At 39.0% G+C, this 20,513-nt stretch overlaps 1 protein-coding gene across 1 annotated transcript in view; it reads right to left on the bottom strand.

The window, feature by feature from the left end:
- Positions 1-17,397, bottom strand: part of VKORC1L1 (vitamin K epoxide reductase complex subunit 1L1) — a 70,101-nt gene extending 52,704 nt beyond the window's left edge. Inside the window, exon 1 of the mRNA XM_087417394.1 lies at positions 17,051-17,397. Within this exon, the coding sequence (XP_087273520.1) occupies positions 17,051-17,397 (347 nt within the window). The remainder of the gene's footprint in view (positions 1-17,050) is intronic.
- Positions 17,398-20,513: the final 3,116 nt, after the last annotated feature.

Here is a 20,513-nt window from a genome sequence, read left to right as displayed (position 1 = left end):
ACTGGCAGCCCGGGTTCGGATCCCAGGCGCACACCGACGCACCGCTTCTCCGGCCATGCTGAGGCCGCGTCCCACATACAGCAACTAGAAGGATGTGCAACTATGACATACAGCTATCTACTGGGGCTTTGGGGGGAAAAAAAGGAGGAGGATTGGCAATAGATGTTAGCTCAGAGCCGGTCTTCCTCAGCAAAAAGAGGAGGACTAGCATGGATGTTAGCTCAGGGTTGATCCTCCTCACAAAAAAAAAAAAAAAAAAAAAAAAAGAGCTGCTACTAATTCACTGTATGACTATACCATTAGTTATTTTACCAGTTCCCCACTGATGGATAATTAAGTTTTGTCCAAAATTTTACTATTACAAACACAGCAATGAATGTCTTCATACTATTTAAACCCCCATATATACAACTGTGTACATATAGGTATGTGTGTGTTTACAAGCATAGAAGGGAATTGCTAAAATAAAGAGTATGTGCATTCTTTATAACTGTGTATACACACTATTTTTATTTATTTAAAATTGTTATTGAAGTATAGCACATATTCAGAAGAGTACACAAATTCTAAGTTTATAGCTTGATGAATTTTCCCAATGTAAACACAACGATGTAGCCAGTACCCACATCAAGATATAGAACATTACAAGTCCCCAAAGCCCCTCTTGTGTTCCTTTTCAGTGAGCTCTCCCAATAGTAACACTACCCTGACTTCTAATACCACAGATTAATTTTGTCTATTTTTGAACTCATATTTTTGTCTTTCACTCAACATTATGTTTATTAGAATCATCTATACTGTGTCTGAATTGTAATTAATTTATCCTTGTTCTCTATAATATTCCACTGTGTAAATAAATCATTATTTATCCACACTACGCTTGGGGTATGTGCAGTCTTAATTTTTTTTTTTTTGTGAGGAAGATCAGCCCTGAGCTAACATCCATGCTAATCCTCCTCTTTTTTTTTTTTGCTGAGGAAGACTGGCTCTGAGCTAACATCTATTGCCAATCCTCCTCCTTTTTTTCCCCAAAGCCCCAGTGGATAGTTGTATGTCATAGTTGTACATCCTTCTAGTTGCTGTATGTGGGACATGGCCTCAGCATGGCCGGAGAAGCAGTGCGTGGGTGCACGCCCGGGATCCGAACCCGGGCCGCCAGTAGCGGAGCGCGCACACTTAACCGCTAAGCCACGGGGCCGGCCCCACATTCTTAATTTTAATGGATATTATCAACCTGCTCTCCATAGTTAAGAATAATCCTACCATTACTATATGGAAGTAGCTATTTCTCTACATTTCAGCCAAGTTAATCAAACTTTTTGATCTTTGCCAATCTGATATATTAAAAATGCTTTTAATAGTTTCAATTCGCTTTTCTCTTATTATGACTGAAATTGAGGATCATTTCCTATTGAAGGACTATTTGTCTTTACTTTCAACTGTCTTTCAGTGTCCTATGCCCACTTGTCTGTTGAGTTGTTGGTCTTTTCTGTACTTATTTAAAAGGACTCCTGGGTTTTTTTTTAAAGGAAATTAGTTCCTTGAACACGATGCAGGGCAATTTTTTCCCCCCAGTTCATCTTTGGAGTTCCAACTTTGTTTATGCTAATTTTTGCCATGCATAGGTTTTGTCTATCTTTATGAAAATTCATCAACTTTTTTTCTTTATGGTTTCTGGGGTTTGTAAAACTTAGAGCAACTAGAACTTTCATTAGTTGCTAGTGGGAACATAAGCTGGTACAGTCACTCTGGAAAACTGTTTGGCAATATATACTAAAATTAAACATACATATACCCTAGGACCCAGCAGTTCCACTCAATTCTGACAGAATGAGTACTTATGCCCATGAAACATGTACAAGAATGTTCTTTGTAGTTTTATTCATTTTAGCCAAAAAATGTCAACAACCCAAAAATATATCAACAATAGAATAAAGTGTGGCATACTAACACAACATAATACTATACAACAATAAAAAAGAACTGCTATATGCAACATAATAAATCTCATAGACATAATTTTAAGGAAAAGAAACTAGACAAAAAGGAAGATTTACTATATGATTCGACTTATTTGAAGATCAAAAACAGGCAAACCTAATCTATAGATAGAGGTCAGAAAAGTGGTTACCCTTGGGGGAGGTGGTATTGACTGGGAGAAGCATAAGGGAGAACTTTGGGATGCTAGAGATAGTCTGTATGTTGATCTAGGTGGTGGATACTTTGTATACACATACATAAAAATTTATTGAGTTGATCCCTTAAAATGAGTGTACTTTTCCTATCTGCGAATTATATCTTTTTTTAGGTTAGATAGCAAGCTAGCTTTCTTTTTTCCCAAACAGCTCAGTTGACCCAATATTATTTATTGAAGAATTCATTGTTTTCATCTTTATCACATATAACATGTCTATACATGAGGCTACTTCAGTACTCTCAACTCTGTTCCAGTGATAACCTGTCTACTCTGGTGCTCTTAATTACTTTAGCTTTAACACAGACTTGAACAGCACTAATCCTCCCTGCACGAATATTGATTTTCATAACTTTTATGAAAAATTCCACTTTCGTTCCTTCATATAAACTTTAGAATCCAGTTTTGAAAAGCCTGTTGAGATATTAATTGGGATTACATTGAATTTACAGACTATATTTTATCAACTCTCAGATACTTTCAATGTAAGATGTACAATTATTTTATGTAGCACTAAAAAAGATATTGCCACACTATAACATATGCTGCCTTATGACTGAGGACTTTAATTTTATGCCTATTTAAAGGGCTCTTTTAGACTTAAATACTGTTTTGTCTTTATATCACATATGAGTTGTGCTTATGAAAGAAAAATAAGTAAAATAAATTGGTTAAGATGTTCCTAAAACTTCTTCACCACTACTACATGGCCAAAAGTGAATGAAAGATGTCATCAATTTTAAGGCATATCTCAATTTTAGAAATGAGAAAATGCAAAAGTGTATCTAACAATATGAAATATTGCAATTTAGAGAGGATACTGACCTCTTTCCAATGTGAAAGTTATCCTATCCAAGAACAAGTTATGCTTCAGCATTGATTCAATTCTTTTACGTCCCTTAGTAAAGTTTTACAATATTTTTCAGAGATCTCTCTCATTTTCTCGTTAAATTTATTTCTATGTAGATCTTTTTTTCTTCAAAAGTTTCATTAGGAAGATGTGCAAAACCTTTATTTAGAAATCTATAAAACATTATTGAGAAAAAAATTAAAGACGACCAAAACACAGGAAAAGATAATGTTCATGAATTGGAAGATTTCAATTATCCCTAAACTTATTCAATGCAATTTCAATCAAAATCCTAACAGGTATTCTTGTGGAACCTCACAAGCTGATTTTAAAATGTATATGCAAATGCAAGGGGCCACAAATAATCAAGACTTATTATCTACTGGATTTCAAGATTTATAAAACTAGAGTAGCAATTCCCAAACTTTTTGGTCTTACACTCCTACAAATTATTGAGACTCTAAAGAGCTTTAGTTTACGTGAGTTTACCTAGCATATTTATCACATTTGAAATTAAAACAAAAAATTTTGAAATATTTATTCATTTAAAAATAATAAAAAACTCATTCATTACATGCTAACAGAAATAATATTTTTAAAGAAAAATAACTTTTTTCCAAAACAAAAAAATTTAGCAAGAAGAGTGGCATTGTTTTACATTTTTGTAAGTCTCTTCAATATCTGTCTTAATAGCAGGCAGCTGGATTCTCATATCTGCTTCTGTATTCAATCTGTTTCAATATTACATGTCATGCAGCCTCTGGAAAACCCACTGTACAGTCGTGAGAGAATGAGATAGAATAAGGCAAATACCTTTTTATTACTATGAAAATAGTTTTGACATCAAGGACCCTCTGAAAGAGTCCCAAGAGTCCCAGGGACACCACATGGTCCCCCGATAACTACTGAAATAGAGTACTTAGGACAGTGGCACACTGGCACAAGGACAGACAAACAGAAGAATGGGATAGGAGAACCCAAACAAATCCTTATATATACAATCAGCTGATTTATGACAAGAGAGACTACAGAACAGGAGAGAATGGTCTTTTCAAGAAGTGGTGGCGCCACAATAATTGAATAGTCATATAAGAAAAAAATTAAATTGACCCCTATATCTCACACCATTAAAAAAATTCCACAGATTGTTGATCTAAATGTGAAAGGTAAAATATAACAGAAAATAATACGGAATATCTTCATCACCAGGATACAAAAAGCTCTGACTATAAAGGAAAAGATTGATATATTTAACTACACTAAAATTAAGAATTTCTGTTAACCAAACATATCTGTAAGAAAATGAAAAGGCAAGGCAAGCCACAGAATGGAAGAGGAAGAGGAGATTTGCAATACTGATATCTCAATAAATATATATAGGATATATATATCCTTCAAACGAATAAGACAAAGACAGAACACCAGTTAAAAAAATGGGCAAAAGACTTTAATGAGCCTTTAATGAGCTTTTCAAAGAGAAGATATCCAATGAGGAATAAACATATGAAAGGCTGCTCAACTCCATCAGTAATCAGGGAAATGCAAATTAAAACCAAAACAGACTGTTAAATAGTACAACCACTTTGGGAAACTGTTCCGTAGTTTCTAATAAAGTTAAACACCTACCCTATGATCCAAAAATCCACTCCTCAATATACACCCAAGAGAAATGAGTTTATATACGTAGAAAGATTTGCATGAGAATGTTCATAGCAGCTTTATTCACAATAGCCAAAACCCAGAAACAATAACCAATAAGAAAATGATAATCATACAATGGAATTCAGCAATAAAAAAAGAATAATAGAACGAACAACTTGGATGAAATGCAAAAAACATTATTGTGCTGGGCAAAAGAAGCCAGACACAAAAGAGTACATACTGTTATGAGCCCATTTACGTGAAGTTCAATAGGCAAAACGAATTTATAGTGGTAGAAGTCAAAACAGCATTGTCAGAATAACAGCTTCTGACTGGAAAGGAACATGAGAGGACTTTCTGGGGTGATAGAAATGTTCTGTATCTTCATCCAGGTAGTGGTACATACCTATGTAAAAAATTCTTCAAGCTGTACATTTAAGATTTTTGCATTTTATTCTATATGAAACGTACCTCAATTACACACAAAAATCCATTATATTAGTTAAAAAACTTTAACAGATTGATAATTCCAAGCCTTGGCAAAGAGGTGGAATAACAGGGCATTACCAACTAAAATTGAAGATACATAAAAATTTTTATAGCAGCATTATTCATAATCGCTGCAAATTGAAAACAATTTAAATGTCCCTCCAGAGGCCGGCCTGGTGGCATAGTGGTTAAGTTCGCACGCACCACTTCGGCAGACTGGGGTGTGCAGGCCCGGATCCCAGGCGCCGACCTACATACCACTCATCAAGCCATGCTGTGGCGTCATCCCATATACAAAATAGAGGAAGATGGGCACAGATGTTAGCTCAGGGCCAATCTCCCTCACCAAAAAATAAATAAATAAATAAAAATAATAATAAATGTCCCTCCAAAAAGAGTAAATAAATCGTGATATATTCATGTAATAGAATATTCAGTGATGACAAATAAACTACAACTCCATAAAACATGGATGAATACCACAAAATAATGTTGAATGAAAGCAGCCAAAGTAAAGAATACAAATTAAATGGTTCCATTTATATAAAGTGGAAAAAGCAGGCAAAACTAAACCAGCAAGTTCAGATACAACCTCAGGTAGAAAAGCAAGAAAGTGGTTATCATAAAAGTCAGGACAGAGGTTACTCTTGAGGGAGAGGAAGAGTATAGTTGATAAGGAGGGAGTTTAGGGAGGGCTTTTTGGAGCTCTGACAATCATCTATTTAATGACCTGAATGTTAGTTACAAAGGTTATCCTTTGTAACTATTACATCACAAAAAGAGACACAGCTCAATGACTTTTTTGTATGTAACAAATCAAAACAAAAAAGGTTAAAAAAATCAATTGGACCTGACGACTGATTGGATTTGGTGATGGAGGGGAGGGTGGAGAAACAACCAAGAACAACTCCCAGGTTCTTCTGACTTGCACAACTGCTTGGGTGGTGACACCTTTCAGTGAGACAGCAAACAGCATTCTCAGGGAAAGGATATGAATTAGATCTTGGACATGATGAATTTATAGTACTTTTGAGACAACCAAATAGGGATGTCCAGGAGGCAATTACATATGCAGATCTAGAGCTCAAAAGAGAGGTCCAGGCTAGAGACATAAATTTTAGATTCATCCATAAGTGAAGCCATGGACGTGGATGTGATTGTTTAGGGAAAGAAGACTGACAAGAGCGTGTGGGGCTGATCCTTGCCCTACATTTAATGGGCAGGTACAGGATAAGCCAGCAAAACAAACTGAGAAGAAACCAAGCAGTAGGAGTAAAATCAAGAACATGCCATGAATCATTAAGCAAGGGAAGAGTTGATGCATAGTTGAGAAAGGATATGGATTATGTGCAATACTCAGCAAGCCAGTATTTTTTACTCCACCTCTTTCTGGTTGATTTGAGACAAGCAGCAACCCAAGAGAAAATCAATGCTTCTGAGAATGGCTGAAAGTTTTTGTGTCATCTTGAGAAGTGAGGAATCAAGGCCCCTCTCATTCTTCTTTCTGCCTGACTCTCAGGAAGGAAGAAGACAGATCTGAGAGCACTGACTGGGTCTGTGCACTACTGGGTAGACTCATCATTACAAGGTCAGTACACAAGTGCGGGCTCGCTTTTCTGCTTTTTCCATGTGACTGAAGTGGTATGAGAAGCCTTCAAGAGACGGCTTTCTCTTCTCCAAGTGGGAGCCAGGGCCAAACCTACTACTTGGGCAGAAAAGGCCAGAGGCAGGTGGCCAAGGCCAGATCAGCAGTCAGCCAGGGCAAATGGGCTCTCTCTGGTTACATGGCCCTGAGCATTGATAGGAATGAGTTAGAGCAGCCTTTGCTCACAGCACAAGGGAAACAGCTAGCTATGTTTGAGAACTGGGGAGATGGGGGGGAGGAGGGGGGAAGGTGTCCATCTCATGGCCTGTTTCACTTTGAAACAAATTAAGCTTATCTAGATTGAAAAAACAGCATCCCCACATGAACCAGCTGGGCTCATTCCAGTCTTTTGTCTTGGAGTTTGGTGCCCAAGTCCTAGTTAAGAATAAAATGCAAAGCATTTTGGTTTTTCATTTGCCAGTACAAATATATAATACAAATCTCTCCCTCAGGGACTCTATAGACTTGAAAATAGTGACTGTAGACTGGAGAGAATTCTAATATTCCTGGGATCTCTGACCAGAATATCATCACAAAATTTCTCAATTTCTAGCACCACATAAATCACATATAAAACAAAACCAAAACAAACCACAATGGGCATCTAGGTTAAAATGGTATCAGATTAGCAACTCCAGAATAAATAGAAAGATACATATGTTTGTTCCTTGATAGGAAGAGTTGAGTGAAGACTGACTCCTTCCCAAATTCATCTATAAATTCATACGATTCTAATCAAAATCTCAAGGGGATTTTTTTTTTTTTTTAGAGCTGAACAAAATCAATTCTAAAATTCACCCAAAACAGTAAATGAGAATAACTAAGAAAATTTTGAAAACAAGTATATTTGCCCTACCAGATATCAAATTTACTATATGAAGTCACAGGGGAGGGGAGAAGGGGACATGTGGTAATGGAACTATGTGGAAACACAGACAAACACGACTGGAACAGAAATGAGGATCCAGAAAAAGGCCCTATGTGTATAAGGAAATTTTTGTGGCATTTCAAATATGGACAAATCAGTAAACGGTGTTAAGCTAAAGCCTATCTATTGAGAAAAAGGTTAGATCCCTACCTCACACCAAACACAAAAATTCCACACAAACTAAAAGAGCTAAATATGAAAAAAAAATTTCAAACAAAATATATGAGTTAAAAAAAAAAACTTGAGATGGTAGAGATTTAGCTAAACAAGATTAAAGAAAAAAAACTCAAAACCTACAAAGATACCATAAATGAAATTAAAGGACAAGTGAGAAACTAGGAGAAAATATGTGTAATACTTATAATAAAAACTTAACTACTGTGATATCTAAAGAACTCCTGCTAACCAATAAGAAAAAAAAGGCAGGAACAACCCAGAAGGGAAAAAATGGGCAAAGATATGAAAAGGCAATAGCCAGAAGAAATATAAATGCCTATTAAACATATGTCTGTAAAAAATTAGGTTACAGACTCATCTAACACCTGATAACCTACATTCTAAATGATGAAGGAATTAATTTTTTTCAAAACTAAAAGAAATTATAACTACACATTCATCTGATATCAGAATGAGAAATGCCCTTCTAAACTTAAATCCTATGGAAAAAAATTATAAAGAAAAATCGTTAAATTTTTCACATACTTAAAAAAACCCTATGTACTATAGAAATTAATGAAACAGAACTAAAATGGCAAAAATATTAACAAATATAATAAAATATTCATATCCTTTAAATATATAAAGCATTTGTCTAAATCAATATAAAAAATTCTAAGATCTATACAGGCAAGACTCAAGAGAAGCAACGTAAACACTTAATAAAAATGTGAACACCATTAAACTTTTCTTATGTTTGGCAGAAAAATGCAAATCAAAACAACGAGATGAGGGGCTGGCCTGGTGGCGTAGTGGTTAAGTCCACGCACCTTGCTGCGGTGGCCTGGGGTTCAGATCCCAGGTGCGCACCAATGCACTGCTTGTCAAGCCATGCTGTGGCGGCGTCCCATATAGTGGAGGAAGATGGGCACGGATGTTAGCCCAGGGCCAGTCTTCCTCAGCAAAAAGAGGAGGATTGGCGACAGATGTTAGCTCAGGGCTGATCTTCCTCACAAAAAAAAAACACACACACAAAAAAACAATGAGATGACATTCTTGATATATCAAATTGATAAACATCTAAAAAATGAGAACACCCAGTACTGGCAAGGGTACACAGGTACAGGGCATCAGACATTCTCTTACATTACTGGTGCAATTTTTAACGACATGAGAAAATAATTGTGACATGTTAAATGAGGAAAAAAGATATAAAATACATACAGTATGATCTCAACCATGTTTCAAAATAATAGTGAAGTTTTATGAGAAGTTTCTTTTGTGCCAGGCACTGTGCTAAGACAGTTTCAGGTATTGGTGCATTGGTGCACTTCATATTCACAATAATCCTAAATTAGACACTATTATTATCCTCATTATATGGGGGAGGAAACTGAGATGAGAGAGAGATCAAGTTATGGAGCCAAGATTTCAACCCAGGTACTCTTGGGCTCTAGAGTCTGTGATCTTAACTATTAGCACAATGCACAGGAGGAAATAAATCAAACTCTCAAAACACAGTGGAGTTGAGTATACTCCACTTTAATTCCTATTTTGTCATGGATCTTCCACTATTTTACTTCTCAAATATACAATGATCGTTTCTAAAAATCACACAACTGTGACAACACTGTCCTTAAAATTCCCCTAAGTTATAGATGCTAACAACAAAAGAAACTATATAGATCATAATCCAATGGCTTTAAAATTTTTTTTAGCTAAAGAACTTTTTTCTAAATGAAGTTTTATGTGGATCTGCAATATGAGAAACAAGTTAAAGCAGTACTTTATTCTATCAGTGTATTTTAAAAGCTCAAATTTATGACATTTACAACAAAGCTCTTCTGATGAACACAAACTTTAAATTATGGATGACTGGGGCAAATTTGTTTTGTTTTGATCGCACAGTATCAAAAAAAAACCTGATTCACAGAGATTAGCGATTGCAAATGATAAAGAGTTTTTTGCTTTTTTTAAAAAAACAGTACATTAATGCTATGTAAGGATTTTATTACACCTGTCCAGAAGTCTAAGAAGTAGAACATTTCTAAATTAAATCTCTAATAATATTAAGGAATGAGAAAACTTGGTAATCACAAATATTTTGGTAAAAAATAATCTTAAAATATATACTAATCGTGACATCAGGATATTATGCATGAGGCAGTCACATGTTATTGCATAATGCAATGAGTTTTGTAGTAGTGAATACGCTTATTTAATTTTACATGAGCAAACAAGCACTGCCCTGAATTTTTAAAATACCAATATAAAGCCACAATCTTTCATATCAACAGAACTTTTAAAAATTCAAGTATATGAACAAAGAAAGCAAGAAACTATTACAAAGATTGTTATCCTAGGTGTTGGCATTATGGATAATTTTAATTTTTTTCCTTTTGCTGCTTTTCCCTCAAATATTCTAAATACATTGCTTTTTTGTTAACTTATTTTAAAATAATTACAAATCACAGGAATTTGCAAAAAATGCACAAGGTCTCAAGCACCCTTCACCTAACCTTCCCCAATGGTACAATCCAGTTTATTCAGATTTCACCCGTTTTACATGCACTCGTGTGTGCGCGCACGCGCGTAGTTCTTGAGATACAGACGTGTTTATTCAGATTTCACCCATTTTACATGCACTCGCTTGTGTGTGTGTGTGTGTGTGTGTGTGTGTGTGAGAGAGAGTGTGTGTGTGTGTAGTTCTTGAGATACAGATGTGTTTCCTCCCCACAAGGCTCTCTCATGCTACCTCCTTAACCACACCACTCCTTCCCACATTCCTAACTCCTGGCAACCACGAATCTGTTTTCTGTGTCTATAATTTTATTTCAATAATGTTATATAAATGCAATCATATGGTATGTAATCTTTTAAGACTGGCTCTTTTTTTTTCACCTAGCATAACCCCTTTGAGATAACCTGGCAGTACAAATCAGGGGTCTTTACTGTGTTAAAATCTAGCCTGATATACATTTGAATGCATGTAAATGTTTACAGTGTTTTAAAGTTTAAAATGTGAATCAAATGCTTATGAAATCCCTGTTGTACTGCCACATTACTAGAATTCTGGGGAACAAATTTTGAAAACTGATAATCTAGTACAAGTCTAGTGAAATCTAGTACAAATACCGCATAGAAGAGAAACCCCTATGTTTACAAGAATAGGTGGTTAACAAGAATGCCTGGTTTTGCATTCTTCTGGACAATCTCGATTCCAGTCCTTTCCCAACCCAGGTGAGGCCATGTTACATTCAAATATGACCACTCACTATTCCCCTCAAATGGCCACCATTTTCTGCCTTTCCTCACGCTGTTCCCCAGAGTTCTTCTGAATCATCAAGGAAATGAATTCTTTATTTTTTTCCCCCAAAGCCCCCAGTAGATAATTGTATGTCATAGCTGCACATCTATGTGCAGCTTAGTTGCTGTATGTGGGACGCGGCCTCAGCATGGCCAGAGAAGCGGTGTGTCGGTGCGCACCCGGGATCCGAACCCGGGCCGCCAGCAGCTGAGCGCACGCGCACTTAACTGCTAAGCCACGGGCTGGCCCTAGGAAATTCTAGTTCTGAGTGGTGATTTAGCCAGGACCACACCCTAGGCTCAATTCTCCTGTCTCTATGCACAGGAGGTCCATTTTACTCAACACCTCTCTCAGAAAGGTCTACCCCACCCCAGTACAAATTCAAACTAACTCTTTGTCTGCTCCCCACTTTACCTCCAGGTGCCTAGATCCACTTAATCTTTCTTCCCTTGGCTATTCTGGTAAGTCTTCCTGATAGCTCACCCCACTACATATCTGTTCACTAACTAGGTGTGACAAATGCCTTATCTTCACAAGTTTAGGCTTAGAAGGCAAACACTCTAGGAACTTACTTCTTCCTGAATACATGCCTTCATAGTAATGTCTCTGCTTTTCCAAAAAGATTGCTCTAAACAAGCAAAAGCTATAATATAAACTCTAGGCATTTCTGGCATACAGATGTAAAAAAAATAATGGCACCAACGATTGCATATTTTAAAAAATTTGGCCAATAGGGTTATCACTATATCAATATTAGATCTAAATGGAATTTAAAGTAGTGGTAAAGAGCTTGGACTCTTTAGCCACTGCCTGGGTTAGAATCAGGCCTCTGCCACTATATTATCTAAATCAAGTTTCACTTACATTCTGTGTGCCTCAGTTTTCTCATCTGGAAAAAGGTGATAAAAGTCCCTCATAGGACTGTTATGAGAATGAAATAATATATGTAAAGCATTTAGAACACTGCCTAGCACATGGTAAGCATTATTTAAGTATTAATGGTTATCTCTATCACACGGCAAGCCAGATTCACCTCTTTGTGATATCTCTCTATTCCTCTTGTACTCTTTGAGCTCATACTTCTGAAATTTCCATACCACGAAACAATATCATAAGAATCTATACTTTATTTATTAAACTCATCTTAGTTAAAACTACTAGAACAAATTTTTTTTACTAGCACTTATTTTTTCTTTTACTAGTAGTTATTAACATTCCACCAAATATGAATGTAAGCACTTAAAAGTATGGTGGTGACAGAAAGAATGCTAGCAAAAAGTAACATAGAGATCAGAATATATAATATGGTAACTTTATAGTTAAAAAATGGGGAGAATAATATGGTCATATTTGTGCTTGTATACGCATAAAACAGCTCTGGAAAGTTTCATGGCTGCTTACGGGGAAGGAGAACTGCATCTCTAGCGGAACAGGTACGAAGGAGACGTCACTGTGTATGCTTTAGTATCTTTTGAATTTGAACCATTTTCAAAAAATGCTTGAAAAATGGAGGCAGTGGGGGGGACACTAAGCAAGTACTCTGGAAGCCAGGCTTCTAGTCCCAGTCTGCCACTGCATTACCTTGGGCAAGTCATTTAACCTCCGAGTCTAGCTGGACAAAAGTGAGAAGTGGCAAAGACTTCTAGGTTCTATCCTAACTATAAAAATGTATGATCTCAAAGAGGGAGGTAGCAAAAAAAAAAAAAAAAATAGATGGTGCTATTTTTTTTTAAGACAGGAGACAGGTACTAGCCCAAGATTTTGCAAAATAAGGCAGCTTTTTGAGGACTTGGTTTTCAAACACTATTTTTACAGTTTTAAGAACTGTAGATTTGTCAAGTCTATTAATCTTTCAAGATCATCTGTACTATTTTTACACAAAAAACCCTTCGTAGAAGGCACCTAATGTAACTTACAGGAAATACTTATAAAAAATATTCTGCATGTTGTTTCTCTTGCCACACTTCTGAAATTGTTTGAAATGGACTTTAAGTGTGCCATGGAGTGAGCAATGAAGTACACTAGAACAATTTACATTGAAAATACATAAATGACTATACCTAAAACAAGAAACTTATACTACTTAAAGGTGTTTATTATCAGACACTGCCAAAAAAGTAACACCTCCAAGCAATGACAACAGCTATAATTGAGGACATATTTTTTTCCAGGTATCATCCATGTATTTATTCGATGTATCATCTTTAATCCTACCATTCATCTGGCAAAGTAGGTTTTAATATCCCCATTTAACATACAAAGCAACTGAGGCCCCATGAAGATAAGTGACTAGTTTGAGGTCACAATCCCACAAGTGGCAGAGCTAGGAGCCCACCCAGAATCTTTGGATCTGAGCTCAGTGCACCAGACAGGGGTTACTTAATGTTGGCTGGCAGGCTGGTGCAGGTCTGCAGCAGTTGTTACTAATTTATATAAAAATAAGGAGAAGAAAGTAAACTTTTTAATAAAGCTAAATGATTCAACTTAAAGGTCTTTTATTCTGAGATTCTGTTCTTTCAAATTATTTGAGTTAAAATGTCCTTTTTTTTAAATGAAATGATGGTGACAGTCGATAGTGGTGTGAGTTATTGTTGCTGTTTTTATTGACTATACCTGGCAAAACAGAAAAATGGGCAACTCTATTGCAGCCTCCCAATTTGGGGGGAAATATTTCTTTTGAAATCCAAAAGTCTGGGAACTACTTCCTTCGACAACGATGCCTCCCAAAACACACACACTCACTCCTCAAGATTCTCTCATTAATCTCCATTCTATTAGGACACCTGAAGACTGAGAAATAAGAATAAAGTGAATTTCAGGAGTTCAAAGTCACATGAGTCAACACTGGATTCTGGCAGAGGACTTTCCTCAGGATTCTTTTCACTGGTTAACTTTTCTCATCCTTTATCTTCAGTTGTACTCACTCGAATCTGGATTCAAACTTTCTTCTCCTAAAATAGTTACATTTTTTAATCCTACTAAACGGCAATCAATACTTATACCAAATAAAAAGAACTAGAGGTCTCCAATAATCTGTTTTTATTTAAAGCCTTTTTCACTTTGACAAAATAAAAACTTTTAATCATGTTTATTTTACCTACTTCCAAAAGAAAAGTGGTCGACAAATCAGACTCAGGCCACTTTAATTTCCAAATTTCTGTATCTCCATTAAATATATACACACACACACACACACACACGTGTGTGTGTATATATATATATTACATATATTATATATATGGTTTTGAAATTAGTTCATAAACAGGCTGATCAAACTGGATAAATTCCTTGAAAATAATTTTATTGTGTACATGGCAAATAAGCTATTTACTTCTATCAGCATGTCTTATTTCTTACCTATCCTCCTTTAGGGGGCATCAAATTTAAAATATTTTAAGTACACAGCTACACAATTAAACATTAGCTTCAGTCACAACATATTAAATTCACATTTAAAACTATAAAGATCTAGTTATTTTTAGTCTTACATATACTTTTGATATACTACTTGATGTTATTTATGGTGCTTTATTTATTTATTTATTTTTGGTGAAGAAGATTGGCCCTGGGCTAACATCTGTTGCCAATCTTCTTTTTGCTTGAGGAAGACTGTCCCTGAGCTAACATCTGTTATGGTGCTTTATTTATTTATTTATTTTATTTATTTTTTAATTTTATTTATTAATTTTTTTCCCCCAAAGCCCCAGTAGGTAGTTGTATGTGATAGCTGTGCATCCTTCTAGTTGCTGTATGTGGGACACGGCCTCAGCACGACCGGAGAAGTGGTGCGTTGGTGCATGCCCGGGATCCGAACCCCGGGCCGCCAGCAGCAGAGCGAGCGCACTTAACCATTAAGCCACGGGGCCGGCCCTATGGTGCTTTATTTAAAAAAAAAAAAAAGAGCACAAAAACCTGGATCTTGCAGGATATATAACTGCAAATATTTATAGTCTATACTTACTACATGGTTCAAAAACACTCTTTTCCAAAGGAAAGTTAATTTTAAGAACTTAAACATACAGTTTGGATAACATAAAGCACTCTTCCATGCCCAAATGTTAAAAGGTCCAGTTAAATTTATTATAGACTACGATGTTTCCAAAATCCAAAACTGGTAATAATTCTGCCTAAATTCCCTATTAATCTATTATGAAAAGTTATTTTTATTTCTTTTTTTAAATACTTGAAATATACTGCATAGTCTTTTCACTATGCATTTATTCAACTAACTTTGAGTACAAGGTACTTTTAAGTATAAAAGTTCTGTCCAATGGATAGTGAAAATAACATTAAGATGTCTGCATAAAATACTCAGTGGTTCTCAAAAGGTATCTGAGAGTCTATTAAGTCTGTTAACTTGGTTCAAAATACCCAACAACAAATGTGAGTTTTTTTGACATATTTTAACTGTTAACTGATACCTACATTTTAAACGCATTATGTTTAATGTAGCAATAATGACTATTTTCCCACTACAAAGCTACAAGATTTTGGTTTAAGGGCAAGTGAGTTAGGGCACCTGGTCCATGCAAAAGGCTAAGTGGAAAAGACAGGCAGCCTGAAGTTTGTAAATAGTAACAAGACAAACTCCAGTGCTAGCTTGTTCATGTAATCACTAACATGTAGGTCAAAATAAACTAGTGAGCTATACATTACTGTCTACCTAGCAATTTACAGATCAACAGAAGAAACTGCTCAAATCTGACTGTTAACAAATTCAAAATATTACGCATAGTACGTCTCTATTAAAGTTGTAACCTACCAATTTTGAAATCATTTTTTTCACTTATGCTACTTTAATGAACTCTCCTCAAAAAAAAGCAGCCACTTTTACGATGTAAATTCCTCTTTTTTTCAAAGTAACTTGCCTAAGAAAATCTAATGCAGAAAATAAACTGTAACAGATAAATGGCCTACATTTTTAAAAACCTAAAATTATCAGTAAAACAAACCAATCCCTCCAGTTTAGCAATGCGTGTATTTTTAGTCTTCAGTGGGTATCCCACTATACTAATCAACAACGTTTAAAAGTTACCTAATGCCCAAAATATCATCACTACACATGACATACTCATATTTTACTCAAATTAAGCTTAAATTAGACCCAAGCTCAGGCCATTTCCCCCTCCTAGGCACACTGACATATACGTGAGGGAATCCAGAAAATCAGATATGTTAAGTGCTGGTATCTTCTTCCAGAGTAGGGTCAAATTCGTGTTTGTCCGCAAATGTCACCGTTTCAAGAAGTCTGCAAATTCTCATTAGCGCTGTAGAGTACAAAAAGGCCCGACCACGGAAACACCTGTCCTAGCACCGGGAAGACAGTGGGAAATGCAACCCCGGAGCCCACGCCGGCCGCACAGCCTCGGGCTGCAGCGATTCGGGACAAGGGGTGGACGCTGACCTCGCTACTCCCTCTGGCAGGGTCGCACAACCCCGACCCGCCTCCCCAAGCGAGAACTAGGAAATCCGTCAAGCTGGCCGGGACCCACCCTCCGCGAACCCCTCTCGCTCCTTCCCAGCCCGGCCCCAGCCTGCTCAACTGCTCCCGGTCCGCTCCGGCCTCCCGGCTGCACTCTGCCACCTCATCCCTCTTCGCCGGTCTCGCGGCCCCGCCACCCCCGCCCCGGCGGCCTGTACTCGGGCCGCCCCCCGGACCGGAGCTCCCAGTCACCGCCCCCCGGCCCCGGCCCCTGGCGAGGCTCGCCGCGCCGTCGGTCCCTCCGCGGCCCGGTCCCCGCCGCCCCCCAGGCCCGAGCGCCCGCCGCGCGCTCCCCACCCCCAGCCTCCGCCCTCGCCCCGCTTGGCCGCTCCCGGCCCGCTCCCCCCAGCCGGGCTACCTGGAGGAAAGGGCGGCGGAGCACTTCACCCAGGTCCCCAGGTCGCAGAGGGCCCGGTACTCGGGGTCCCGCTCCTTCTCCCGCTCCACGTGGTAGGCGTAGATGGAGAGCAGGATCCCGGCGGCGCACACTGCATACCGGGCCACCCGCTCCCACCGCGGCACCGACACTCTCAGCAGGACGGGCGCCGCCATCTTCCCCCCTCCGCCGCCGCTGCCGCCTCCTTCGCCGCCGCCGCCTCCCGCCGCCTCCAGCTCAGCCGCCGCCGCCCGTCGGGGCCCGACCCAGCCGCCGCCGCCACCGCCGCCGCCTCCGCCGCCGCCACCGCCACCACCGCCGCGCCCCATTGGCTCGACCGCCTCCTCCGGGCCCCGCCCCCACAGGCGCGGGCCCAACCGCCCCGAAAGGAGAGAGCCCGGCAGGGCGGAGAAGGCGCGCGCGGGCGCGGAGGGAGAGGGCGGAGCGCGCAACCGCCAGAGAGGCCGGGCCCGCAGGCGGAGACAGAGGCGGCGCGGCGCGCGCGGAGGGCGGGGCCGCGGGGAGGGGAGGGGCCATAGACGGGGAGGGGCGGGGCTTCGGGAGGGGGCGGGGCGGGGCGGGGCGGGGTGGCGCGGGAGGGCCCCAGGGGAGCAATGAATAAATTTCAAAGATACCACAGTGTGTGGTTGGGTAAGCCCTTGGCCCCTCCCCCTGGGGGTGGTGATCAATTGCCATCCTTTTTTCCTTTTTTGTCATTATCACTTGATATTTTGTGACCCAATCCAAATTAACCCTGGCCAATGCCCAGAGCTCCAGAGCCACGCTTCCATGACCTGGTCTTCCTCACCACTACCTCCAGGCACCTCGCATTCAACAGGTGCAAACGTAACTATGTTTTAAAAATTATTTATGACATGGACAAAGAGAACAGATTAGTGGTTACCAGAGGGGTAGGGGGTTAGGGGTGGGCATAAGGCGTAAAGGGGCACATATATATGGTGACTGACAAATAATAATGTACAACTGAAATTTCAGGGCCGGCCCGGTGGCTTGGTGGTTAAGTGAGCGCGCTCCGATGCTGGTGGCCCGGGTTCGGATCCCGGGTGCGCACCGAGGCACCACTTCTCTGTCCATCCTGAGGCCGAGTCCCACATACAGCAACTAGAAGGATGTGCAGCTATGGCATACAACTATCTACTGGGGCTTTGGGGGGAAAAAATAAATAAATAAAAAAGAAAAGAAATTTCACCATGTTATAAAGTATTATGACACCAATTTAAAAAAATTATTTATGAATGCCTTGCTTCTCTGGAGGCTGAATTTGAGATGGCTTAAAATAATTCATGTAATATAGGAAAATATAAAAGTGAACTAAAAACTCAGGTCAAAGAAAAAGACAAGTCAGAATAAAAGGGAAGAACAGGTGTAAGAACACAGATAAGCAGGCCATAGGGTCTTGTATAATTACTAAAACTGAGCCATAAATTTGGCTCTGAGCTTCCTGGTGGCCAAAACTTAAAGGAAAACACCTGTGTGTTATTCTCACTATCTCTAACAAGAAAGAAACACACCATTCTTAGAGAGTGCTAGCTTCTTCCTGGTTGCAGCTCTCAAAGAGATTTCAGAAGCTTTATATAGTGATTTTGAGTAATCAATGTCCTTGTATTAATCTATTTTGGGGCAACAAATTACCCCAAACTAAGCAGCTTAAAAAAAAAAAAAACTTATTTTCTCACAGTTTCCATGGGTCAGGAATCTGAGTGCCATTTAGTTGGGTCCTCTGGCTCAGAGTCTCTTACAAGGCTGCAGTCAAGGTGTTGGCAAGGCCGCAAGCATCTCAAGGCTGGAAAATCCTTCTTCAAGTTCATTCACCTGGTGGTTGACAGGCAGGCCTCAGGTCCTCTCTGGCTGTTGTCTGGATCTGTCAGTTCCTGGCCACCTGTGCCTCTCCATAAGAAGCTGCTATCTCCCCCGAGAGCAAGGGATAAGAGAGAGAGGGAGATGAAAGTAACAGTCTTTTTTATTTATTTATTTATTTTTTGTGAGGAAGATCAGCCCTGAGCTAACATCCATGCTAATCCTCCTCTTTTTGCTGAGGAGGACCAGCTCTGAGCTAACATCCACCGCCAATCCTCCTCCTTTTTTTTTCCCCCAAAGCCCCAGTAGATAGCTGTGTGTCATAGTTGCACATCCTTCTAGTTGCTGTCTGTGGGACACGGCCTCAGCATGGCCGGAGAAGCGGTGCGTCGGTGTGCGCCCAGGATCCGAACCCAGGGCCACCAGTAGTGGAGCGCGCGCACCTAATCTCTAAGCCACGGGGCTGGCCCAAAAGTCAGTCTTTTTTGTACCTAATCTTGGAAGAGACAGTGCATCACGTTTACATATTCTATTACTTAGAATCTAGTCCACAACCTAAGTGTCCGTTGAAGGATGAATGGATAAAGTAACTGTGGTAGGTACACACAATGGAATGTTATTCAGCCATAAAAGAGAAGGAAATCCTACCTTTTGAAACAACATGGATGAGCCTCGAGGGCATTATGCTAAGTGAAATAAGTCACACGGAAAAAGACAAACACTGTATGATCTCACTCATATGTGAAATCTAAAAAAGCTGAATTCATAGAAACAGAGAGTAGATTGGTGCTTGGCAGGGAGTAGGGGGGTGGGGGAAATGGGAAGATGTTCATCAAAGGGTACAAACTTCCAATTATAAGATGAATAAGTTCTGGGGATCTAATGTGCAGCATAGTGACTATAGGTAATAATACTGTATCATATACTTGAAAGTTACTAAGAGAGTAAATCTTAAATGTTCTCACACACAAAAAAATTATGTGAGGTGATGGATATGTTAACTAACCTTATTGTGGTAATCATTTCAAAATGTATACATATAGCTCATCATCATGTTGTGCATCTTAAACTTACACAATGTTCTATGCCAATTATATCGCAATAAAGCTGGAAGAAAAAAAAGAAAAACCTAGAAGCCTAGGTCCAGTCCATGCTGAAAGGGAGGCAATTACACAAAGATATGAATACCAGGAGAGAGGATCACTGGGAGCCATTTAAAGTGTGCCTACCACAGTCCTCAGAAAGATCACCACTCTAACTCTCTAATGGTTTTCATAAATCTAAGTGGACTCATTGTCCTACAACCCCCCTCCTTCTGGAATCTTTACTCACTTAATGAGATCTGTTGATCATCTGGCTTCTTTTACTCATCATTATGTCTGTGAGGTTTATCCATGTTATTGTACATAGCTATTATTATCTTCATTGCTGTGTAATAGTCCATTATATGAATAAATGCAATGTTATTTATCCATTCTGTCCACTGTTGATGGACATTTGGCTTGTTTTTAGGAGACGGAACATCTTTTGGTGGACATAGCCTTCATTTCTTTTGGGAATATATCCAGGAGTGGACTCAGAGTCAGACAGTATTAGTAAATACTGCCTCTGTCAATTCAGGTCCTTC

This window comes from Ceratotherium simum, chromosome 26 (genome assembly GCF_057802395.1).
Source record: "Ceratotherium simum simum isolate JZ-2026a chromosome 26, ASM5780239v1, whole genome shotgun sequence".
Classification (NCBI taxonomy): domain Eukaryota; kingdom Metazoa; phylum Chordata; class Mammalia; order Perissodactyla; family Rhinocerotidae; genus Ceratotherium; species Ceratotherium simum.
The sequence above is the reverse complement of the archived record's forward strand: the minus strand, read 5'-3'. Positions and strand labels throughout refer to the sequence as shown.